The sequence below is a fragment of the Convolutriloba macropyga genome, chromosome 12 (genome assembly GCF_964194025.1).
Source record: "Convolutriloba macropyga chromosome 12, txConMacr16.3, whole genome shotgun sequence".
NCBI classification, from domain to species: Eukaryota; Metazoa; Xenacoelomorpha; order Acoela; family Convolutidae; genus Convolutriloba; species Convolutriloba macropyga.
Genome location: NC_134479.1, coordinates 42,457,541 through 42,484,140, shown reverse-complemented (window position 1 = coordinate 42,484,140; position 26,600 = coordinate 42,457,541). Strand labels below are relative to the sequence as shown.

The 26,600-nt window shown below is 36.2% G+C and overlaps 1 protein-coding gene across 1 annotated transcript in view; it reads left to right on the top strand.

The window, feature by feature from the left end:
• Positions 1-5,002: 5,002 nt before the first annotated feature.
• Positions 5,003-26,600, top strand: part of LOC142350893 (uncharacterized) — a 125,096-nt gene continuing 103,498 nt past the window's right edge. Inside the window, exons 1-8 of the mRNA XM_075402896.1 lie at positions 5,003-5,179; positions 5,700-5,810; positions 6,326-6,580; positions 6,890-7,070; positions 13,011-13,146; positions 18,152-18,246; positions 18,403-18,468; positions 19,214-19,355. Coding sequence (XP_075259011.1) covers positions 5,005-5,179; positions 5,700-5,810; positions 6,326-6,580; positions 6,890-7,070; positions 13,011-13,146; positions 18,152-18,246; positions 18,403-18,468; positions 19,214-19,355 — 1,161 coding nt within the window. The 5' untranslated portion in view covers positions 5,003-5,004. The remainder of the gene's footprint in view (positions 5,180-5,699; positions 5,811-6,325; positions 6,581-6,889; positions 7,071-13,010; positions 13,147-18,151; positions 18,247-18,402; positions 18,469-19,213; positions 19,356-26,600) is intronic.

The following is a 26,600-nucleotide window of genomic DNA, read 5'->3' as shown; positions in this document are numbered from 1 at the left end:
TAACTGCCAGCTCTTCGTGTAATCGCATTTATCGTCTGATCACTCGGCTTTTCAAAAACGGAATTAAAAAGTATAGTCCGGAGGGCATTAAGTTCTCTGAGCCTTACCGCTCAGTAGTCTAATTATGCGATGCATCAAAATTTTAAAGCGCTAAGCGACATAAATTCATCCTTAAATCTGGTTCTTGGATCCTCTCCCACTAACCCCCTCCCCACTCCACTATTAACCTCTCAGGCTATCCCACGCCTGAGCTCACCAACCACCCCTCCCTCTCAAGCTTACCCCGCTCCACCCGCAGTTAAGCTAAAGCTAGCCTCCCTGAGCATCAGCTAGCTACTGACAGAGCCAACTGCACACCAGTCAATTGAGAGCAACTGGCCAGCCTTTAGTCGGCTATCCTTGTATTTTTTGGCGCAGTAGATTTGAGTTGCTATCATTGGCTGTCGTTTGTTTTTTTTCTCTTGGATCAAGTTTTTTATGACCTTTTGTTGATAATCTTTACATGGCATCAGTTTTAGTTCAGCCATTATCCTTGTTCAAATGTTGTTGTGAGAATCAGTGCGAAAATTCGGTAACGATTATTTCAATCCTGTTCTTTTTGTGCGATTTTTGTTTTTCTCTGAGATTTGATTTTTCAGTTATCTCCTGAAGTGGTTTCAGTGTGATCGACGTTTCTTTTTCACGAAATTTAAGCTGTTAAACTCAGTTGTTGGCTGCTTTCCGCTCCACTGATATCCGAGTCCGCTTACTTTCCTTTTTTCAATTGAATCTTTGTAGTTTGAATAAGCTGTACTTATATCTTCTGCAGACCTTAGGTGATTTTTATCCCCCCGTTGATGTCAGCTACAATCGAGCCCCATTCTTTTTGTTTGTGCTATTATTAATTTGACGTCGGTTATGTTTTTTAATTGTCAGATTGATTGTTTTGATTGTTTCACTTTAGTTCACAGGATTGACTTCTGTACTTATTTCGGAAACTTCACCCATAATAAATTTGATTCAAGAAGTTTTAAAAGCAGTTATGTAACACTTCAAGACTCATGGAAGGTGAGGTTCGTTGTGTAGACCGTATCCTGCCGGCGTTTTTGTGAAAATTTTCCCTTGAACAATTTTTCTGTTTGTCTTTTTAATGCGATTTTTCGCTTGACCAATATTTGGTCTGACGCAGGTAGCGCCCAGTGGGCATTAAGTGCTGTTAGAGACTTCCAGCTCACTAGTCTTTAAGTATGCGATTCGCAGAATCTTTTTTGGAGACTTATACTTATGGTACGGAGGGCGGTTTTTTAGAGATTGACCCCCCTCCACTGTTGCCACCCCTTCAGCCCCTGGTGCCACCCCTCCGCTGCCGTTGCGCGCACTTAAGCCCCTTCAATTAAGCTAAAGCTAGCATCACTTATCCGTGCCCAGCTACTGACGAAGCCAACCGCTCGCCGAGTGTGAGAGATTCGCCCGACGTTAGTCGGTTATGTTTATAGCCCTGATAGTCCTTAACGCCATTTTTCCTAACTGCCAGCTCTTCGTGTAATCGCATTTATCGTCTGATCACTCGGCTTTTCAAAAACGGAATTAAAAAGTATAGTCCGGAGGGCATTAAGTTCTCTGAGCCTTACCGCTCAGTAGTCTAATTATGCGATGCATCAAAATTTTAAAGCGCTAAGCGACATAAATTCATCCTTAAATCTGGTTCTTGGATCCTCTCCCACTAACCCCCTCCCCACTCCACTATTAACCTCTCAGGCTATCCCACGCCTGAGCTCACCAACCACCCCCTGCCTCTCAAGCTTACCCCGCTCCACCCGCAGTTAAGCTAAAGCTAGCCTCCCTGAGCATCAGCTAGCTACTGACAGAGCCAACTGCACACCAGTCAATTGAGAGCAACTGGCCAGCCTTTAGTCGGCTATCCTTGTATTTTTTGGCGCAGTAGATTTGAGTTGCTATCATTGGCTGTCGTTTGTTTTTTTTCTCTTGGATCAAGTTTTTTATGACCTTTTGTTGATAATCTTTACATGGCATCAGTTTTAGTTCAGCCATTATCCTTGTTCAAATGTTGTTGTGAGAATCAGTGTGAAAATTCGGTAACGATTATTTCAATCCTGTTCTTTTTGTGCGATTTTTGTTTTTCTCTGAGATTTGATTTTTCAGTTATCTCCTGAAGTGGTTTCAGTGTGATCGACGTTTCTTTTTCACGAAATTTAAGCTGTTAAACTCAGTTGTTGGCTGCTTTCCGCTCACTGATATCCGAGTCCGCTTACTTTCCTTTTTTCAATTGAATCTTTGTAGTTTGAATAAGCTGTACTTATATCTTCTGCAGACCTTAGGTGATTTTTTATCCCCACGTTGATGTCAGCTACAATCGTGCCCCATTCTTTTTGTTTGTGCTATTATTAATTTGACGTCGGTTATGTTTTTTTATCGTCAGATTGATTGTTTCACTTTAGTTCACAGGATTGGCTTCTGTACTGATTTCGGAAACTTCACCCATAATAAGTTTGATTCAAGAAGTTTTAAAAGCAGTTATGTAACACTTCAAGACTCATGTAAGGTGAGGTTTGTTGTGTAGACCGTATCCTGCCGGCGTTTTTGTGAAAATTTTCCCTTGAACAATTTTTCTGTTTGTCTTTTTAATGCGATTTTTCGCTTGACCAATTTTTGGTCTGACGCAGGCAGTGCCCAGCGGGCATTTAGTGCTCTTAGAGCCTTCCAGCTCACTAGTCTTTTAAGTATGCGATTCGCAGAATCTTTTTTGGAGACTTATACTTATGGTACGGAGGGCGGTTTTTAGAGATTGACCCCCCCTCCACTGTTGCCACCTCTTCAGCCCCTGGTGCCACCCCGCCGCTGCCGTTACGCGCACTTAAGCCCCTTCAATTAAGCTAAAGCTAGAATCACTAATCCTTGCCCAGCTACTGACGAAGCCAACCGCTCGCCGATTGTGTGAGAGATTCGCCCGACGTTAGTCGGTTATGTTTATAGCCCTGATAGTCCTTTACGCCATTTTTCCTACTAACTGCCAGCTCTTCGTGTAATCGCATTTATCGTCTGACCACTCGGCTTTTCAAAAACGGAATTAAAAAGTATAGTCCAGAGGGCATTAAGATCTCTCAGAGCCTTACCGCTCAGTAGTCTAATTATGCGATGCATCAAAATTTTAAAGCGCTAAGCGACATAAAGTCATCCTTAAATCTGGTTCTTGGATGCTCTCCCACTAAACCCTTCCCCCACTCCACCACTAACCTCTCAGGCTATCCAACGCCTGAGCTCACCAACCACCCCCTCCCTCTCATGCTTACCCCGCTCCACCCCGCAGTTAAGCTAAGGCTAGCCTCCCTGAGCATCAGCTAGCTACTGACAGAGCCAGCTGCGCACCAGTGAATTGAGAGCAACTGGCCAGCCTTTAGTCGGCTATCCTTGTATTTTTTGGTGCAGTAGCTTTGAGTTGCTATCATTGGCTGTCGTTTGTTTTTTTCCCTTTTGGATCAAGTTTTTTATGACCTTTTGTTGATAATCTTTACATGGCATCAGTTTTAGTTCAGCCATTATCCTTGTTCAAATGTTGTTCTGAGAATCAGTGTGAAAATTTCGGTAACAATTATTTCAGTCCTGTTCTTTTTTGTACGATTTTTGTTTTTCTCTGAGATTTGTTTTTTCAGTTGTCTCCTGAAGTGGTTTCATTGTGATCGACATTTCTTTTTCACGAAATTTAAGCTGTTGAACTCCGTTTTTGGCTTCTTTCCTCTCCACTGAAATCCGAATCCGATTAGTTTCCTTTTTCAATTGAATCTTTGTAGTTTGAATAAGCTATACTTATATCTTCTGAAGACCTTAGGTGATTTTTTATCCCCCCGTTGATGTCAGCTACAATGGAGCCCCATTCTTTTTGTTTGTGCTTTTATTAATTTAACGTCGTTTATGTTTTTTATTGTCAGATTGATTGTTTTGATTGTTTCACTTCAGTTTACAAGATCGGCTTCTACTAATTTCGGAAATTTCACCCATAATAAATTTGATTCAAGAAGTTTTAAAAGCAGTTATGTAACACTTCAAGACTCATGGAAGGTGAGGTTCGTTGTGTAGACCGTATCCTGTCGGGCGTTTTTGTGAAAATTTTTGCTTGACAAATTTTAGTTTTGGAGCGACTGATCTTGAAGTTCTGAGTTTGTTTCATCAAATTGCTGTTGCTCGCAGATTTGAACAACTGAACTTAATAGCGCGTGGTAATTTTTTTCTGCCAGTTAGGTCGATTTAGATTTAAATGTATAGTTCATTAGTCATGTTCATTATAAATATTCAAAATAGTCAAACTTCTGGGACAGGTCTATTTTGTTTAATTGCTCTCAAACGAACGTTGATCCAATTATTGTATTTTTGTGTTTAGTATTCTCTTGGCCGTTTTAATTTTTCTTAAGAATGGATCGCTTGGCCGGTTTGAGTGCACTTTCGGTGTTCAAAAACGGTCTAAAATGTAAAAGAACGAGGCCATTAAGTGTCTGAGGAGCTTCCTTAGAACTTAGTAGGCTATAAGTGTACTGTTCACCGAAGCTGCTGAGTAAGGAATGAGTCAAAAGTTAAGTTTTAATTAATTTAAGATTGGGATCCTCTTCCTACTCCCAACCCCACCGGACTGCGGCTGGACGCAAGCTTCTTTTTCTGCCCCTGCTCCCAACCATTGTTTTCTGCTATCAATCCTCCACTCCCAGAGAACTGCCGTTGGGCGTATGCTTAAAATGACCGCAACTAAACAGCTCGTTTGAGAACACGGTAGCAGTGTGTTTTTGGATTCCTTGCCTACGATAGTTTCTCGATGCAATAGTGTTTTTCTTAACCATTTGTAACTTCATATTTGCCAAAACATTATGGTCCAGCAGTATTGCTATAAACAGCACTTGAAGTAATGCTGCACACAATCGAGAACATCCTTGTTGCATTTTATTGATAGAAACGAAGAGTTCGTATATTACTCCAAGGAAAATTTCTGTAACCGAAATGACAATTTTGCAGACTTTTATGGTTGCGACGTCGCTTCTAGACCACTCAAGTGGCATAAGCAGTGGCGGCATTGGAATCTCGGACAATATGATGACGTCAGGGTCGAACACAGTCGGAGGACGCGAGAACAACAATTTTGAGATTGAGGAGGATACATCAGCTGCCTGTTCAATTTCGAGTTTCCCGCAATCGGGTTGGTGGATTGTACTCAATTTATAGCCAAGTCAGGCGGAATTAACGCGTTTTGTTCAAAGTTATTTTATTATCTTATTCTAAGTTGTTTTATTATCAGAGGTATTTATCTTTTAGAATTCTTTTCAGTAGGAAACATCGAGAAACAATTATATTTTCCCTTGAACTTTTTGTGGGATTCTTTGATTGTGTTTGCTCTCACTCGGATGTTTAGACTAAACTTGCTCTAGTTTATTCATTGAAGCCGTTCGTAAGATCGCATCAGATTTCATCTATTTCTTGCGAGGTTAGATATCGTTCACTAAAACAGCTTATTGGACTGAAACATAAGAAAAGTTGACAGGTTAAAATTCGTTCATTTTTTGAGGGAACATGAGATGAACACAATGAGTTTTACTTGTTCAAGAACTTATAGATTTTAATGGCAGCAAATGAGTACGTCGACAGCTTAAATCATTGTGACATATTTTTGTCTTTGATAGTAAATTTAACAGTAACTTGAGGAGAGGTCTCTGATTTAGCTTTTGTGGACTTGGACTTTGACTCGATGACGGAAGAACAAGTGCGAGTTCAGGCCATTAAGTTGTCAGAGAAGTACAAATTGCTGCTCAGAGAATGCGACAGTGAAGCATGTGAGTTAAACATTGTTTCGTGCAGTTCCGAGACGGAAATAGTCAGTCATCTGGGAAAGATGAGGCGAGAGAAAAGTGAAATATCCCGAAATATTGAAAACAGGGCATTATTGTGTTTAGAAGTAATACAAAATCAGATCTTGTGTGAATACATTTAACAGTATGGTTGTCGAGTTGCAAAAGTTTTGTTATTACTACTATTTTGTTATGCAATACTACTACTATTTATCAGTATAGTTTCTTGCAAAATTGTGAAGATGAATCTTTTTGAATAAATATTTTCTGATCTATTGAAAATTGTGTTTGAGTTGTTCGTTTCCCGTAATTATTATTGTATGTCTGCGCAACGAGCCATTTGGATGTAAACCCTGTATTTTATACTAATATAAATTACTATTGAAGTCAATAAGTTAGAAATATCGAAATTTAGTGGCTTTATTTGGACGATTGAATGTTTTCGAGTCTGAGAGTTTTAACCTGATATTCAAAAGTTAATTCAAGTGAAATTGTTTCAGCCAGCGTGAAAGAACTGCGCAAAAGAGTGAAAAACCTCGAAACCGAAAAGGTCTCTTTCTCTTCAAAATACACAGACGAAATTTGCGAACTGCTCTCGGAGAACACAGTTTTGAAGTCAAAACTCGAACGAATTGAGGCAGGAAAACAGAATCAAGATTTCCATACGGTCTCCAAGATACAGAGTATGAATGCAGACTTGAGTGCTAAAGAAGAACAGTTGACTATTGTGAATAATGCGCTGAACAACCTAAGGAGTAAGTGCAATTGATGTCTCCCAGTTAACAAATTTTTAATTTTTGTCTCGAAAAAATGATGAACCTTAAAAAAAAGTTTGTAAAAGTATTTTAGTGAACAAACTTCTTCACGTGAGCCAAATTTTTTGATATCTTGTTATTTGATTTCAACTAAAGCGCCTCCCATTACCTTAAATATATTGTGAGCTATACTGTTGTGGGTGTGTATTGAATAACCTAGTTTTCTGTGGTAGGCCTCTATGATAGGTCAATGCATCCGATCATTTTGGGTAATTCTGAAAAGATAAATGACAATAAGAGTTGATGTAGGTGAGTTCAACGCTGAGGTAGCATCGAAGAAAGATGTTCAGCATCAGTTGGAGATGCTGAAGAAAGAATTCACAGATAGAAGTGAAGCGTTGGCCAATAAAATGGACTGCATCGTATCTGAGAACAAAAGCATGAAGATGGAGAATAATGCTTTAACACAGAAAGTAGCCGATCAAAACAAGTGAGTAATAGAAGCGGTAAAAAATAAAAGGTTCAACCCATGGGTTTCTTGGACCTGTCTTGCAGCTCGTAAAAATTTAGAGTTAGGGTTGTATCTTTTTGCATTCGCTGCAATCTGCGCAGCTCAAATTTAAGGCCTGAAATGGATGATTTTGATAATGGATGATTATCAAAACAATTTAGTAATAGAAGCGGTAAAAAATAAAAGGTTCAACCCATGGGTTTCTTGGACCTGTCTTGCAGCTCGTAAAAATTTAGAGTTAGGGTTGTATCTTTTTGCATTCGCTGCAATCTGCGCAGCTCAAATTTAAGGCCTGAAATGGATGATTGGTGCTCACAAAATTGTTGATTTTTAATTGGTCTTGAATTTAAAGCCGGAAATGGCAATTATCGTAAACGTGTTGGTCTTTTTTATGCAAATTTTTCGCTTGACCATTTTGCGCTTTTCTTCTAGAACATTCTCAAGTGACTTTTTCACGCTTTCGTTCTTCATTTTTGAGTGATCTCTATTGCTCTCACTCCGAAGTAAAGCTTGTTGCTGATATGCAGGTTACAGCATAGCAAAAGTATGAGCCTGATAGCCGAGGGGTCAGTGCAGCAGGTTATGGAGCGGCAGGTCATGAATCTCGGCTGGTTCAAATGTTTTTCTACCCACCTGTCGTTCGAGAGCAACTCATCCGACATTAGTCGGTTTATGTTTTTAGTCCTATCAATGAAGTAGCAAAGAATAATCTACTTGACTAAATTTTCTACAAATCAGGCGAATTTTGATTATCTACAACTAAAATTATTTTTCAAAATTTTAGCTAACTCTTTAATTGCTCTCAAAGAAAGTTTAGCAATTATTTGGCTTCTGTTGGTCTTATTAATTGCTCTTGAACGAAGTTCATTGTAATTATTGTAAACGTGTTGTTCTTTTTTGTGCAAATTTTATTTTGCGTGACCGTTTTTGCAATTTTTTTCGTGAACATTCTTTGAATTTCTCAAGTGAGTCTTTCACGCTTTCGTTCTTCATTTTTGAGTGATCTCTATTGCTCTCACTCTGAAGTAAAGCTCGTTTGTTCCGACTCAAATGGGTTTTTTGTGCAGACAATTTTGGCCGATCGATATATTCATCGTCGAGAAATATGGGTGGTATCATTAAAAAGGTCGTCCAGCGTAGAATTCTGAACCAAAAGGATTTATTTGAATTTCGTTTGTTTTTCGAGGAGTTATCGAGAGTTGAAATTTTGTGTGAACACGGGATATTTTGCATGATTTTGTTCACTTTTAGTGTAATTTTTCCTCAAGATCTTTTTTTAATAGCAGCACAGCGATAGCTGAGGCTATTATTGGCCTTCTCTTGGTTTTTTCTTATTTCGTCGTCATGATTTTTGTTACGACCATATGACGTCACAGCCATTTTTTGTTCATTCGTTCATGCAATTTCAACTGAATTGCATGTGTGACGTCATTTTTCGCTCTTAGAGGAGCGAGTTTTTTTGTTCATGCGAGTGATTAAATTTTTGGTCACACTTGACTTACCTCACTCTCAAAAATGACTTCCTCACCTTGAAATTGACTTTTATTTACTTTAATTCAAAAAGATAAGGTCAAATGGGTGTGTATCACTCTAAATGAAGGTTATTTGAGATCAGCTAATAGAGGCAGCAATAACTTATACAGATTTTTAATCAAAATGTAACAGATCAGCCTTCAATGAGAAGACGAATTTTTTTGGTCTGTCTTTTTTACTGTTTTTTTAGACTGCCGATCTACGAATCTATTGCGGCTATTTTCTGGCAATCTTCCAGCTATGTTTATTAAAATATTAATTCAAAATTACAGTTCACGCATCAAAATGAAACAATTTGGAGTTCTTAATATCTGGGTTGCGTAACGAAATTTTGATTTACTGTCCAATGAAGTTCATTGAACAAAAAATTTCGTTTTCAATGAATCGCTCGTGCTTTTTTGGTTTCGACTCTGAGTTTTCGTAATTTTGAAAGTAATTTGGATTTTCTTTGAAATTTTACTAAATTTTTGGAGTCCTATGGCTTAGTCATTTTAACTAACAGTGCAATAGGTTTCGCGATGTGCATTAAGTAAGTGAATCTATCTAGAGCTTTCAGTGGAGAGCTAATGGCTGTTAAGACTTTAAAAATGATTTTTCGAGAAATTTTTTTCACATTAACCGACAATAAACATATTTTCGTGAATTGTAAATCAGTCTCAGTAATGACAGGACGCCTTTCCTTTCCACTGCAACTAAAATTATTTTGGTTAGCGGTTTTATCTTCTAAATATTTTTTATATGACTTCAATGCCACAAATTTTCAAAAAAATTTGAAAAATTTTTGAGATATTTTACTATTGTTGGTTCCTCTTGAAATCTTGTCATATTATCCTGATATTTATATCTCCCATTGGCTTGGAGAAGATTCTCAGTGCATTTCGGATAAAGTTTGCAAGGAAAAGCTTATGGTTTAAATGACTTCGACACTTTCTTCTCGGACTTTTCTACTGATTTTTTGTCTTTGCCTGTAATTGTTGTTTTTTTTCTATACTCATAAGACTTTTTGAGATGTCTTTTTGATTACCTATGCATGAAAAATATCCTTGTGCTCCAATTGAAGCTTATACTTCAATTCAATGTATTTATTGACTTCCGTTGAAAGCTATTGAAATTAATGTCTTTTAAAACTTTGAAATTAATTTTTCAAAGTTTTTTTTTCGAAATTTAAACGATCCTAAACTTATTTTTGTGATGTAAGTCAGTCTCAGTAATGACCGTACCTCCTTTTTTATTTCAACCGGAATTAAGCTAGTTAGAGGTTTTTCTTCTCACTATTGGTGTTATGACTTCTATGCACGAATTTTTCGTAATTTTTTAATTTTTCGATTTTTTTGTAATTGTTTTGTTCTTTTTCGATTCTTAACACATTATTCTTCCATTGATAGTTGTATTGGCTTAGAGATGACGTTCAATGGATCATACATAAAGTTTCCAGAGAAAAATTTATGGTTTAAATGGCATCGACACTTCTCGCTTTTTTCTACCTAATTTTTGGATTTTGCCTGTATATTTGTTATTTTTGTAGTCAAAGACCTATTTTAAGGTTCTAATGATGACTTATGAATAAAAAACATCCTTGTTGTCTGATCGAGCTGAAACTTTGCGTATTCATTAGCTTCCGTTGAAAGCTATTGAATTTAATGGCATTGATACTACGGGTTTTCTCAAAAATTTCGTTGTTTTAATGTGTTTGTTTTTTTATTGGAGTCAAATCGTTTTAAAAAATCCCAGTTCTGCAAAGCGATTAATTGAAAGTAGAAAAGTTTTTACTGAAGAGTTCATTTTTCTAATGGCTTCTGCACTTTTCTCGCTCAATTTTTTTTGAATTTGCTTTTTTTATTCTTGAGGTAGCCGTAAAATGCTGACCGGTCTCATAAGCTTGTAATTGAAGATTGAATGAATGATACTACCCAAAGCAGTCAGTTTATTGAAAATAGTGCTAAAGTTTATGATATTTTACATATTTGAAAATTTTAAGGATTTTTCCATTTTTCAGTTTTTGTTGTCCGTTTCGTGAATTTGTAACTTAATCTGATGATTGAAAGGTCCCATACAATTGCATGAAATTTAAAAATAACATGTAGACTGATATTATGACTTAGCTGATGTTTTGTTTGTTGGACAATACGCGTTTTCGTAAAGTTTTGTGGTTGGTGTTTTTTTTTTCTTTTTCGCTTCTAGTACAATCGCGTAATAACAGATCCCAATGATTTCCAGATGTGGCCCATTTGAACTTATTTATTCATTCAGTATAAATTTAGGTGAATTAGTATAAATAGAAATTGAACGAAAAATACATAATATTCAGATAATAGCTTATGATTTTAATGGCTTCACTAATTTGTGTTTCCGCGATGTTTGTAATTTGTTCGTTTTTCTGCATCTTTAGTCAGTTCCTATGGCTCAGTCTAACGAGAAACAGTCCCATGAGTTCAATTACGACCTTTTTGTTAATTTATCAGGAATTCTTTTGTTAAAAGCTAATTATTTTTAAGACTTTCGAAATAGTTTGGTTTTTGAAAAAAATGTTGATTGGTTTTTGACTTTCGACTCATTATTTCTTCTTTTTGTCAACTTGTCACCTAGTCGCATTAAGGAAAAATATACAATCTGATGTGTAGTTAGAAAAAAGTAAATTTGCGTAGTTAGGGTTTTGTCTGATTATAATTTGACGTTACTAGGTGCCTTAAAATTAAGATATTGAGTTTGCCGTGCCAAGAAGTTTTAGTTCTTGCTTTTTTTTAGTAGTCTGTTAAATGGCAGATATCGTTTTAATGAGGCATGGCATTTTTTAGTTCAGTTGTTTATTTGTAACGGTTTTTTTAATTCGAAAATCTATTCTTTGCAAAAATGTAAGTCAAAACACATAAGTCAAAAATGTAGATGAGGACGGGTCGGAACATCATGTGCAAACGCACATTAACGAGCCTCCTTGTTGCTATTATAAAATGGGTGGCGTGGTCAAATAATTTTCCACGCGCCTGTCGTTCGAGAGGAATTCTTCCGACAATAGTCGGTTTGTTCTTCGTTTTATTTTGACTCTTGACTTTTCTTCCTCAAAAGCGAAATAAATAAGGTCTGATAGCATTAAGTATCTTTTCTGTGTCCTCAAAGCGCCTCTAGTCTCTAAGTGTTTTTTTCAACGAACCGCTGAATTATGTATATAATTTTATAATTTGCGGGTCCTGAAAAAGCCAACCCCTGCCTCTCACAACTTTTGAAAGCAATTCGAACGAAGGTTACCTGCTTTTTTTTAAAAAAATAGCTGGCAACCTGCCGACTATTCTTTAAAAATATTGAATAAAAAGTTCCTCGTACAAATAAGGATTTACGGTGTACTGAATTACTAATTTTTTCTGTTTTTTTTTTCAAGTGTGTGGCTATTGTAATCTCAGCTTCATTAGGGTCGCGTTGGCTTCTGCTGCTTGCGTTCATTTCATCAGTCAATGCCCGCAATATATCTCCCAGATGTCCTGAACTAGATATATTGGTGATTTTCCGTAGTTGAAGACCCAGGAGGTCAAAATCTTCTCGACTGCTCTTTGGTCTCCTTTTTGGAACTGCAGTTTAAAAAGCTGTTTTTTTTGCGTTACTTGGCAGCTTATTTTTTGTTTTTGTCTGAGTCACTCGTTAGTTGATCTGTACTTGTGATTGAATTCTCAACTTCCCTATTCACCCAACTCTCTACTAGTCTTGATAAATAATTAAATTCTTAAAGTATTAATTACGTTGATAAATTAATATTTCAAGCTATTTTCGAAATTTTATACCTTGCTTTTTAGTCAGAGAATTTTTTTTGCTTAGCGTTACTCTTATTTACAGAAAAGCAAATATCTGTTGCTGGTCCCTAGTTGACATTTTTTTTTACTGTTTTATTTTATGTTTCTACTTGAAGTTGATGTCAATTGGAATTCTTTAATAAAATTAGCCATTTTCGCTCTTTATCTGCTGTGAAATAAAGCTTGTAGTTTTTTGTTCTGTTTGTCTCTTTTAATGCAATATTACCTACCAATTTTTCGTCTGAATAACAAATTAACTTTTCTTTAGGAGGAACTGGATAACCTAGTAAAGCTCGAGGGCATAAATTTATGCGGTTCCTGTCTCTACGTATGCGATTCATAAAAAAAAACACTTCTCAATTATTTCATCTTTTAATTTTCCTAATTTACTGAAGACTAAGATTTGCAATCAGATGATAATTCGTTAGAAAAACTCTCTAATAGAAATAATTAATTGATCGCTTTGGTTATTTTTGTGATATTGTTAACACGTCAATTTCAAATTTTTTGATGCTGCAGTTTTGGGATTTATTTGTCTGGACATGTGAGAGTAGAGCAGATGATCGTGTGTTTAAAGATTGTTTGAAGAAATCATTCTTGGTTTCAGCCTCGTCCAGTCTCTGGAGGACAAAATATCTGACTTAATGAAAGACAACGGGGCTGTGGAAGCAGATTGGAAGCACACCAAGGACGAATTTGAGACATTTGTCGTGTGCGCTGATGAGAAGAGAGCCGAGCTCATTGTAAGTTGTGTTATTGAAGATTGTGTTAACTAACAATTTGATCAATTTTCATAAAAGAAAGCTTGTTTTCCATAGGTGAAATATAAAACTTTTTTTCCGACCTTGCTGCTTCTGCTTTTTTGTCAAATTTGACACTTTGAAAGCCCTTGCATTTAAAGCCTTTGCAGAGTAAAGTGTTACTACAGGTGTCCCGTTTTTTCACCCCTATTTATTTAACCCCCTGTCATTTGACCCCGATTTATTCACCCCTCTATCTTTTAACCCCTCTATCTTTTAACCCCTCTATCATTCACCCCGATTTTAATCTTTCTATAAAATAAGGATAATTAAATTAGCAATATAATCATTTGGCCATGCCTCGCGGGCCATGGCCATGCCTCAGCGGCCCCTGGGACTTGATATGAAACTATCACAACCGAACGTGGGATTAATTTATCTATTTAATTATGACAAAATATGCTTTTAATGTCGACTCCTAATCCGTGGTATGAAATAAAGGGGTTAAATGATAGAGGGGTTAAATGATAGAGGGGTTAAAAGATACAGGGTTAAAATATGCGGGGTTAAATGAATCGGGGTGAACCGTTACTACATATTTAGTAATAAATTTTACTTTTGAATTTTGTTTTAAGTTGAGAAGATCTGAGAACTTATCTGGCAATTGTTATCAAAACAACTAATTCCTTATTAAATAATTCAAGGGTAAAATTTATTCTTAAGTTTCATCTATGATTTCAGTTATGCTATTAAAGAATTTAAAAGAGGGGTACATAAAATTCTACGATCCGATTAGGGGTCGCTCTGCTCTAATTAAGTATTTCTGATAGCTGCTAAGCAATACTTAGGCTATTAATGGTTGCAGCATGATTATAATACAATGTAATGAATTTTATTGGGAAGCTCGCTGTCATTTTCAAGATCTGTTCACACTTCTCTGGACTTATTGTGGTCAATGATAGAAGTCACAATTAGTACTAATTTTAGTCTCGCTTGTGTAATTAAAGCAGCGAACGCAAGTAATTTTAATGCAATATTTTTCTTTTGATACCCGCGATGCGATAGCAAGGCTGTTCTTGGTTTTATTGAGGTTTTTCTTATGACTCGAAGAGGAGTATTGGTTTTATATCGATGTCTTTTTGTTTATGCGGCATTTTGACCTAAAAGTGAGAGCTGTATGAGTGCCACGTTGAACAAGTTTCTGCTGAGCAATAGAAGTTTTTTATTCAGGCGCCGCGTTGAGTAAAGTACTTTCTGAGTTTGAATAGTTTTTTTTCTGTATAATGGCCTGTTTTTAGTGGCCATTATCAAAAAATAGCATAGGAATCTTAAATTTTTTGCTCATTAGTAATTTTGTATCTGTTTTTTTTTGTAATCAATCTGTACGCAAGCAATCCTTCTTGTAAGCATTGGACTCAGTATATTTTTTGTTAAGAATTTTTTTGTTAATAACCTCCCCCGGCCGATTTTCTCCGTTTTTATTCATTTTAGTTGTTTTACTTTTTACAAGTCGCCACTTTCACGTTTGTTTTAATCACTGTTTCAGCTGAATGGAATTCAGAATTAATTAATCAAATTTATGCTAATACGGTCAAGATCAAACAGTGAAATTAAAAGTAACAGCATGAACCAGTAAAGCTTGGGCACGAAGACTTGATATTTGAAGACTCAATGCATTAATTTTCCAGTTTTTTCGAGTATATTGCTAACTGGTATTAGTATTAGGCTCTTTGTCCTCCAATTTAGGAGTTGAATTCAACATATCGAAGCTAATGAAACGGCGGTTTGTGGGACCAAGGATGGCTTTTCGCTGAATACATGTCATCAAGGCGTTTTTATGATGCTATATTATTTTAAAGCCGTTGGTGTTGATATTTGATTTGAGAATAAGGACAATTTGAAATCAGAATCTGCTTTCTGATTCTGTTTTTTCTTTAGTCTTGGTGATTTTGTAAACTAGTGGGACTCAACAGTCTATTTAGCGGCTTATTTTCTGCTTTTGATAGCTTTTGCCCCAGTTTGACTACGGTTTTTACTGTTTTTCTCTCGACTTTTTCAGGACTATTCGATCTACGTTTATCAAAGGGCAGCTAATGGTGTTCTTTCATGAATTTATAGTGAATTTTTGAGTTTTTCCCCGCTTTGTTAATCTTTTTTGTCCTGCTATTAGTCTCATTAATCACTGGTTTGATTGGTTGTCTATGGAGGCAGAATTGATATATTTAATGACTGCAATTGTTTTAAGCGGTTTTATTGAGTTCGACAACATAATGTGATTTTCCAATTTTGCCTTCGTTTGCAGTTATTCTTAGTTGTGTTTTTAAAATGTACATGGCTTTTGATTTAAAAATGTTTTGCTCTTATAGATATCAAGGTTTAGTATTCTGTTTTAATGACTTTGTGTTCCAAGAAATTTGAAATTTGCCAAATTTCCTTCATTTTAATCTCATCATTTTTCACAGTGTTGGCACGAGAGGAGCTAATGAAGAGGCGATTGAGTGTCAGTTTCGCGGCCGAACTAGAAAGTGGGCCTAATAGTCAGAATTGATTTTTGAAATTTTGCGTCTGAACCGAAAGCCAGAAAAATTCATTAATTTGTTTTAGTTAATAACATAGATAATAATAGAATTTCGCACTTTGCTTGTATCAAACTGTCAATTTTTTATACAGTTTTCTAGCTCTTTGCTCTCAGTTTTATAATTAATAGCCGCCCTCATCTTCTCAGCCGGCTATTATAGCGCTCCTATTTTTTTTACAATTCGAAGAAATTGAATTGTATTGGGGCGCTGTCTTTTTTTTAATATCTGTTCACACATTTTCATGATTTTTGAAGTCAAATTGGAGTAGTGATTTTGGTCACGCCGAAACAGGAAATGGAGCGAAAAAGCGAGTGGTTTTGCGGCGTGAACTTTTTTTTCGCTCTATTTTTAAAGTAGAGTGAGAAAATGGTGTTTGAACAAAATTTCGGTTTCTCGGTAGTGGTTTTTTGTTCACATGCGGCAATTTCACTCTAATTTTTACTGTTTTTTCGATTTTTTGGATCAGATTTTTTTCTAAATGGTTTTCCGAATCCACTCACAGCTCATTCTAGGACTAGTTTTTTGTTTGAATTGAATTTTCATTCTCGCTAGTGGTTTTTTGTCCACATGCGGCATTTTGACATTGATTTTCTGTTTTTTTCTTATTTTTTGATCTGATTTTTTAAAAATGATTTTCTCAAATCACTCATAGTCCATTCTTGGTCTAGTTTTTCTGTTTAGTCAATGAAAGTTCTTTGAATTGTACGTCAGGACTTGTCCTGCTATGTTTTTTTACTTCGTCGAATATAAAAATGTTTCGCTTTACCTCATTTTGCCGCTTTTTCAACATTTTGCGTGATATCTTTTTGACTTCTCTGGGCTAGTTTCTCTCTTCTCCCATTCTGCTAAAAGTGATTTTGAACATCAGTTGCTCAGCAAAGCAATTCAAAATGAACAGAGTCATTATAAAAAATTGAAGTCAGAAGTAGAAACGGGATAAACCCATAAAGCCCAATTTTAGATGCCCGCTGTTTGAACGTCGTTCCTATAAGTCTTAGTTACCATCTCTAATGCTTATTGGTATTGATAGTAGCCCCTGTAGCCTCTCTCTAAGAAACAGACGTACGTTATGTTCAACTACGAAATGCCATCAAAATAAATTGGACTTAAAAAATGTTTTTGTACAAAAATCTTTTTTTTTCAATATCTTCTATTTTTTCAATGCCAATCATGCTTATTGGAATCAACGGCGGCTATTTTCCGGCAATCTGCCGGGTATGTTTCATTGTGCAAGCCAATTTGTTGCACTAATACAAAATGCATCCGTCGATCAGCAATCTCTTCAATCATGGATGGTGATTATGTTCATATTGTAATCGAAAAGACTGATTGATTTTTTGGGCTGTGAAATCGGTACTCTGTTGAGGTTTTCTTGGAACTCCTTTGTGCCATAGTTTTTGATCAGCTCTATATCTATCTTTTTTCTACACAAATAGAAAACAAGAAGATATCGTAATCGAGATAAGGCAAGTTTCATGTTCCCGTAAAACCATTTCCATAATGCATTGAAATACCTCCATGTATGCGACGTTTCTAACGCATCGGCTCAATAACCAAAGTTTAAGAATTGTAATAAGTTTGTTTGATTACATATTACTCTTTTTGCCACTTTTTGGCTATGTGGTTATACCACCAGTCGATTCATCACATCGGTTTCCTTTGACTAACAAGATGTTTTGAGCGAAATATCTTATTTAAATTTTCAGTTGGCTATTTGGTTGTCACAAAGTTTTTTTGGGCTTTCAAGAACGTTTGAATCGGTCAAAGCACAAAATTATTTGCAAGCAAATTCTTTTTGTTGCCTTCTTACGCTCTTTCGCTTGATCCCTTATTGCACTTCACTGCTGTACTACTTTCAAGCTTTCAACTATAAGTCAAGTACTGCGAAGATTATAACATGTAATTTTAAAAAAGCGGAAATTTAGAAAACGGAATAGTCTTTTGTGCATGAATGATATTTGTGCATATTTAAATAATGCTGTTGCTTATTAATTGCTTTCGAACCAAGTTTGAAGCAATTACTGTGTTCTTTTTTAATGCGAAATGTATGCCTGACTGTTTTTGCGCCTCTGTACTGGAACATTCTTTGACTTCTTGTGTGATTTTTTCACGCTTGAGTTCTTCATTTTTGAGTGATCTTAGTTGCTTTCTTTTTTGTTGCTAATATAAGGTGATTATGTGCGAAAAGGAATCTAGGGCATTGTAGTTTAGTGGTAAAGATGATGGACTCTCGTCCTTGGGGTCCGGGATTTGAACCTCTGTGTGGGATTGGAGTTTTTCACCCATAAATCATTTCTAAGCTAAACCCCATGTACATTAAATTGTCCCCGCCTGTCGTGCGAGAGCAATTCATCCGACGTTAGTCGGTTTATGTTTAAAATCAGAAGTTAGCTCTCCGACTTTTTCTGATGTATTCCTGTCTATTTTAGGCACGAACAGAAGATCTAGAGAACCAGCTGATGAAGGAAATTAACGAAAAGAATCGAATGACTGACAAAACGGAAAAAATAACCAACCAACTGACGTGAGACTGATGAACATTAAATTACACTTTATGGATTTTCTCATTCTAACTTTTATCGATGTGTACCATGAAAAACTTAACATTTTATTTTGTCTTTGCCATCACATGAGAAATGGCACCACTTGTTTGATGTGAACGTTCTGAATACTGTTTCAGAGACCTGATACGAAGTTATGAGAACAGCAAACATGACAATGAACAGCTTGCTAAGGAAGTTCAAAGGCAAGTTTCTCGTTGTTACGATTTTTCAGCTTCTGTGCTTGTTTTTCGCTGCTAATTTGATCTCTATGCTGATTTTTTCCTCGATTTTTTTCCACTTCTAGACATTTTTAGGCCATATATGTTTAACTCTGGGTAGCAACTGCTCATTGGCACTACAGGTATTTTACATGGTGTCAGAATGTACTGGAGGTATTGAAATAGAAAATTTATGCAGCGATATTTAGTTTGCCAATGAGGAGCATAATGAATCAGTTAACCTAGTCGAGACCAGATTATTGTGCTGCCGAAATTTGCAATGAGAATAGCTGTTAAGTATGACTCTGGCAAAAAAAGAGTTAGCTTTAGGAGAAATATAACCAATCGCTCTCATTTATGATAGTCAAAACTGATGGGTCCCAAAGCAGTTATCTAACATACATGCGCTGCAAAGGACTGTGACAATTAATATCAGTGATCTCGCTGTCAACATTAGGTTTGCATTGGAGAGAAATGATAGCCATAATAAATTGTTTTCTGGCGCTATAATTGGACCAAATATATAAATGATCATTACTTATTAAGCGATCACAAGCGATTTCGCTATTAGGCCAGACTGCATGTTTTCAAGCGTCTCCTAAGCGGAGTTGAGTTGATTGTTTTTAGGTGTCTGACCATTTTGAGAGTAAAAATGTTCCTTATATGACGGGAAAAGGTAGCGAAAATACTATATACAAGAAAAATAAATAATTCGTATCATCTGTTTCAGAGTTCACGATGACAAGTCAAGAAGTGAAGCATCTCTGAAGTCTCTGAATGGGGAGAATGAAGAACTGAAAGGACAACTATCGGACTATGAACAGAACTTTCAATCCATCAGAATTGAGTTGGAACAGGCTTTGAAGAGACAGGTTAGTAATTGATCATATTTTGCTTAGTTGGTTTCATACGCAGCAAAAGTAGTAAGATTTGACTATTTTCAATTATCTCTTCTTTTTTTTTCTGTTTCAATCCCGATGTGCTTCAAGCGCGTCAGCGGCGGCTGTTTTCCGGCAATCTGCCGGCTATGCTTTTAGTTCGGTTTGAAATTTGTTTTAGTTTCATTTTGAAGCCTATGCTGGCTATTACTTTCACCCTAATTGTTTTCACGAAATGTTATCAAATTTTTGTTCGTGTTGTTCATTTTGCTGTCTCATCTCCTAGTCCATTAATGATAAGTCGCATGGTTTGCTAAGGAGGCTTAAGTCAGCTGAAATAATTGTTTCGGTTCTTAGCTAATGCTCGCTGTGAATTTTACAGTACTTGTGTTTGAAAAGTATAGGCGAGTTTCTTGAGTTTTTGAAAGAAATGGTCGTATTTTTTGTTGTGTTTTTTTTATTTATGACAGGTTTCATCGGTGGTTAATCAGAGAGAGAGAGAGAGAGAGAGAGAGAGAGAGAGAGAGAGAGAGAAAAGACACTTGAATTACTATCATACAGGTGCAAGTACCAGAAAATGTAACCAACATTACATTATTATGACAGAAAGTGTACGGGGAGATGAACAAAAAAAAGTAATTTAAAGTAGTTGAGGAGTTCAAATGTAATATACTCAAGCTCCTTGTTCGGGTTTAATAAGAACTTAAGATAAACCTGGAAGTTAGTAAAAACCTAAATATTGTATAGCAGATTAAAGTTTACAAGACCGACAGTGATCATTGACTGATTTAGAACAATTTGTTGTGTTTTCAGTAACAATTGTTTTAGAGAACATCTGCTCTGTTTTGAATTGAGAAGTTTCTGTTTTGTTGTTCGAACAAGCTCATTCCAAAGACTAGCCGCAAAGCTTCCGTAGGATTTTTTAATATATAGACTTTTGAAAGTGATTACTTTGGAGAACTTGAGAGTGCGGCAATTAAGCTTCAGATACAAAGTGGGAAAAGAAAGGTCAGTGAAAGATGGCAGCTGATTTTTAATGACTTTAACTAAATAGTTGATACACGAATAAGCAAGAAAATTTTCAAAGCAAAGTATATCGTATTTTCTTTTCAGGTCTGATGACCGGTCAAACTCTGAAAAAGGCAGTTTTGATACCCCAGTTTAATTGCCGATCAATTGAAGATATCGCCTTTTTGGAAAGGATTGTTAAAAGAAGAATAGGATATTCTAGTTGACTGATTACCAGAGACTGATATAGTAACAGCCTTGTTTCTTTGGGTAAACTACCACGAATTTGGGCTAAAGTTTTAATACTTGTCGCCATTTTTTGAGAGTATGTTTCACTTGTATATCATACTTGAGGTGTTTGTCTAAGTGTACACCTAGGTATTTGATGCTGTGACTTGGTTCAATTTTTTCGTTGCATAAAGGTAATGTCATCAATTCGGTTCTTTTTGTTAACGATGGTTTGGAAAAAGTTATGAATTCGGTTTTCTTAGGATTGACCTGAAGGTGGTTGTATTCAAAAAAATGGACTAAGTTTTCTAAGCTGTGTTCAAGTTCTTGCTTCGCCATTTGAGGATATACATTGGATGTGAAAACAAGTGTATCATCGGCATATGGAACTATTTTGGAGGTGATTCTTAAATCTCTCGTTTCATTGACATAAATGAGAAACAAGACCGGACCAAGGATGGTTCCCTGCGGAACACCTTGTTTAACGCTGATCCAGTTTGAGCTGATGCCACTAAGTTTAACTCTTTGTAAGCGGTCTGTAAGAAAATCGTGTATTAAAGCACAAGAAAAATTGTCAAAACCAATGGAGACTAGCTTACTTTGCAAGCGATGGTGGCAAATGGAATCAAATGCCTTTGAAAGGTCTAGTGCAGCGCAAAAGACGCTTTCATTAGCCTCCATGTTTTGACGCACACATTCGGTGAAGTATAGCAGAGCATCTTTTGTAAATCTGGACTTTCTAAAACCGAACTGAGTTTGGGATAAAACATTATTATCATTGAGGTATTTACTGAGCTGACGGAACAGCAGTTTTTCAAATAGTTTCGATAATGTTGGTGTCACGGATATGGGGCGATAATTTATTGGGTCTTGGGGGTCGCCCTTCTTGTGAACAGGTGTTATATCTGCTAACTTTAAGGCTTTGGGAAACTTACATTGCATTATAGCATTATTGAGAATCAAAGTTAGTACGGGTGCCACAATATGAGCGCTGTCAATCAATGCCCAAGGTGGGATGGGAGATGGCCCACGAGGTTTGTCTTTTCTAAGTCGCAGTAATTCATCGGTTACTTCGCGTACAGCAAACGAGCGAAAGCCAAAACAATTAAAATCTTGCTCTTGTTCAGTCTCTCTGAAGTTTGGTGGAGCACTCCTGCTGCGGCCTAGGTATTCGCCAAGCTTGGAAAACTTATAGTTGAGTAGTTCGGCAATTTGCATGGGACCAGTTAAAACGTCGCCAAATGAATTTCTAAGACTATCAATACTCACGCTAGGACGGGCCGAGTTTCTTTGTTCATTTATGAACTTCCATCTGTCTTTGTCTGTAGACAATTGTCGTAGGAGATCTTCATTCACTTTCACTTCATTACTTGATATAACTTTTCTAAGATTTCTTTGTTTTTCCCGGTAGTGTTTCCGGTTTGTTTCGTTTTGGTTTTCAGAAAATGTTCTGAAAGCATCTTGCTTTTCTTGCAGGGCATGTTTGCACTAGTCATTAAACCAGCCTTTTAAATGACTTTTTCGTGCAGTCCTAACAAAGACTGCTTTTTTAGGAGCGTGAAGTCTTAAGACCCTTTCGAAAGTATTAGTGAAATACTCCAGTTGTTTTTCTGGATCAGCAAGAGTCCATAGAAAACCCCAATTTTGTTTCGAGAGGGTTTTGCAGAATTCTTGTATAGAATAGTAACGCTTATCAAATATAACCTTTCCGAGAGGTTCTTTAGATGGTTTAATATTGCAATGGGTTATTACCAACTGAGCCAAATGATCTGATTTGACTATTGTATCACATACGAATGAATCAGTAATGGAAGTGTCGGTGACAATGTAATCAGTAATTCTAGTAGACAGAAAAGTGTTACAGACTTTAAGACCATAAGGATTGAGAAATGTGCTTAGATTGGTTCTTTCAGATTCTTTGAGATAATTTATGTTGAAATCTCCCATGATGGTTAGGGATTTTCCCTCAGCAGCAACAATATCAATGGAACGGTTGAGTGTATTCAGAAAGCTGTCCATTAGACTTTTAGATGGATTATATAAAACCGCAACAACAGCTATAGTTCCACTTCCAGTGGATGAGTACTCAACCCACATGCTTTCAAAACTCGTTTGCTCAAAATGTGTACGCAGATCAGGTCTCACTTTAGGAGACAGGATTTTTTGGACTGCTAAAAGAACACCACCGCCCTTAGTGTTGCACTTCCGATCATTTCTGAAAGAGCTATACAATGGATCGAGGTCCCAGAGTTTTTCATCATCCTCAGGTGTCAGCCATGTTTCAGTAATGCCAAAGATTGTGTTTGGTGTCAAGTCTTGGATGAGTTTCATTAAGTGTGTTCTTTGTTTCCTAGCACTTTGTGCGTTGACGTGAAAAAATTTGAGTAAAGAAGGAGAACGACTAACCTGATGTTGAAGGTCCATGTAGCCGATTGCTGCTGGTCCGGGGTTTGTCTCCACGTCCCCACATAGTAGTAGGGTCTTTGTTGTATGGTATGTTATGTAAATAAGGAGTGTGAGAAAATATGCGACGTTTCTGGTGTGTTTTTTACCTGATTTGATTACCCTGTTGCTGTTAACTGTGTAATTAAGATTTGAAATTAAAAGATATTGTAAGAAAACCAGAACAAGGAGAGAATAGGATAACATCAATAAACTTAGTTACAGATGAATGGCATTAGACTTAGGAAAGATCAGGGCCTGTTTGCGCCTCTGACATAAGTGTATGTTTGCTTGGTGTTACCGTAGTAGCCACCATTATTGAAATAGTGGTTTCCATTTTTATTAGCCCCGTAAGTATTAATATAATTATAATGATAATTAGGCTCATTGTTGGGACGCGGCTATAGCACTTTGCGTTTATGGGAATCCACATATATCGCACCAGTATTAGCTTGATTAGCTCTTTTGCGTGGTCTAGGAATATGGTTAGTAAATGGGGCAACATAGGAGAACAGGAGGCTTTTCAAATAGGGGGTGCCGGTCTCATCATTAAAATGAACAGCATTGTGATATAGCTTAGACCATTTTCCATTAGACTTCACTTTTTGGTTAAGGGGAATGAGATAGTATACATCAGAACAAGTGAACATATCATTTAATAGCACTTTAACTTGTTCAATCTTATCATTAACACCATGCAGAGGGTTTTCGTCATCAAGATTTTCAACAACTGGGGGGATTTCACAAATGAAAATCTTTTGCGGCTTAAACTTTTCATATATTTGAGAGATGAGCGCTTTGATATTGTTTGCAATTTCTTCGGGGGATTTTATAGTTTCCTAAAGAATGGTATTGGTACCATCTTGTATTGTAATGGTCTTCAATTGCGCAAAGTTCGTTTTTTGCAGTATCGTCATCTTCTCATCGTTGTGGAACCAGAATACGGGTTAATCTCCACATCTAGCGGCAGCTCGTTTTGGTTCACTCTAGCAATAATACTTGAACCCAGTATCAAATTCGTTGTGGTATTATCAATTTGTCTGGTTTGAAACGACCTGAGCTTTAAGTTTTGTGCAGGAGCATCATTGCAGTTGGCGGCTATAGAGGGTACCACTACATCAGGCTTGTCCACGACACACTTGAAGATAGCTTTCTGCTGGTCCAGGATACTGTGGAGCACTAAGAATTTGATCACTAAGATACTGTCAGCACTAAGAATTTGATCAAACACTTGAGTGCATATCGTATGGTTTCTTAATGTTTCGACACTTTTTTTTGCAAAAGTGATAAATTAATAGTCGTGCACTTTTTTTGTGGTTTTCTCGCTTTCACGCCACTGATTTTCGAAAAGTTTTTCTTTTTCACCATTTTCTTCAGCTTTGGCTCGTCTTAAATTTATATGTCATTAATTGACACAAGGTTGTAATATCTTGTAATCATTCTAAAGATGCGTTGTCATTATTTTTTTCTAATTTTTTGGTATTCTTAAAACACTAGATCATGCAATGAGGAATTTTAGTATCTTTCAAATTTTTCGTTCTATTTCGTGATAGCGTCATGAGCTTGATGACTATTAGTTCGATGTTGCTGTAGAGATAATAATCATCAGGACATTTGATCTGTGAATTCGTTGGAATGCAATTGAGGAATTGTCCCGCCGGGTTCTTTACAATTCAAAGAATTTGAATTGTTTTGGTGCGGTGTTTTAAGATCTGTTCACAATTTTTTCGATCTTTTCTTATCCATGATGAGCCACATTTAAATAGTGGTTTTATTCACGCCGGAGTTGTTAGAAGAGCGAAAAGCTGGTTTGTTTTCCAAGACTTTGTTCAGATTGTTTTCCAAGACTTGACTATGTCTTTATAAAATATAAATGATTTTTGGATTTTGGTTGTTTTTGTTCTTTTTGATGTTTTTTGTTATTTAGTCTCATTAATGATAGGTCCCAGTGGCTATCTCTTGAGGTGTTTTTGAATTTATTTTAATTTGAATTCAATTGTAAGGTTTTAACGAATTTGACACCTACTTGCACAAAAAGCACCGATTTTTGGATTTTTCGCGCTTATCTTTCTTTTTATTTTGTCAGTTAGTCTAGTATGTCGCAGTATGAACAGCTTTTATTGGCACTTTTTTGAGCCATAGTTTGATCAGTTTAAAGGTTTTCGTTTTTTGGTCTGTGCCCGTTTTTGTGTCGTTTTTAGTTGTACTTTGTGTCAATAATGATAGGACTCATTCGCTTCCTCTGTTTGACGTTTTACGAAGCAATCTAATGTACTTGATATGACGCTCAGTCTTTTTAATAACAGTTCTCTAGGCTGTCTAATAAGTCAATTTTGAGCCTATGTAATCGTCTCAATTCATAGCTAACAGTTTTCACGACTTTGAAACATTGTTTGGTGATGTTTGGATTGGATTGTGCCCGTTTTTCTTCGTTTTTGGTTCTCTCGCTTAGTCATTATATTTTTTCTATTTTGTCTCTACTTATTGAATCCAGTATTGAATACATAATTGAATCCATTTATTAATTTAAGTTGATAGCTAATAATTGTGTTGTTTTAGACACAACTTTTTCAAACATTTTAAAATTTTTGATTGCTTTTATTGGTTGCTAGTTATGTTTCGTGGTCCCCGTTTTTTTTCATCAAAGTTGATATGTCTTTTCTATCTATGGATAGTGCATTGTGTGTTTTAGAGTGCAAGTTTTAATTGTGTGAGTTTCTTTGACATCGTAAAAACACGTTTTTACCAAATGTTTTTTTACCCTTTCATTTTGTTTCCGGATTTTATTGTACGATTATGGCGTTTAGTGTCTTAAGTTACATTGGGGAAAATGAAATAAATTTGCTTTTAGATTTTTGTAGTTTTCTTTTCACTTTCGTCGACGTCTTGATTAATCATTTGTATATTTTCAGAGGCTATTCTTTTGAGGATGCGGTTAGCGTTGTCTTCAGTTTGTCAATTCTTTCAATTGTTATAAAGGACTGGTTCTGCTGTTTTTTCATTCGCATGATGAAATTTATGGTGACACGTGACTTAAATCACTCACAAAAAAAGTTCGTGTTTCAAGTTGACGACCATTGCTTGATATCATCTTAGGAAATGGGGCCATCTGATATACATCACTCTAATTTAAGGTTATTTGAGGTCAACTAATAGGAAACAACAAAATCAAAATATGAAATCCCTGCATCATGTTTTGAGAAAACTCTTCTTGGGTCTTATTTTTTCTCATTTTGAGACTGGGTCTACGTAGCCATCGCAGTTTCTTTCTGGGCATCTGACAGCTTTGTTATTGTTTTGGTGCGGTCTGTTTGATTTCTGGGCATTCTTTTCATCCATAAACCGCGTTTTTGATACCAATGTGCCGAATGATTCAATGTGACAAAATACCCAATGCTATAATCAATTAATTCCGTTGATCTTTAGTTCAATCGTTCGAAGCATATTGGATAATATGGATTTGTGTGTTTTCTACTGGACACCATTTAAACATACTGTGATGACATTTTGCAAACACTCAGGAAATTTTTGTTGCTCAAAAGCTTTTTCACAATTTTTTAA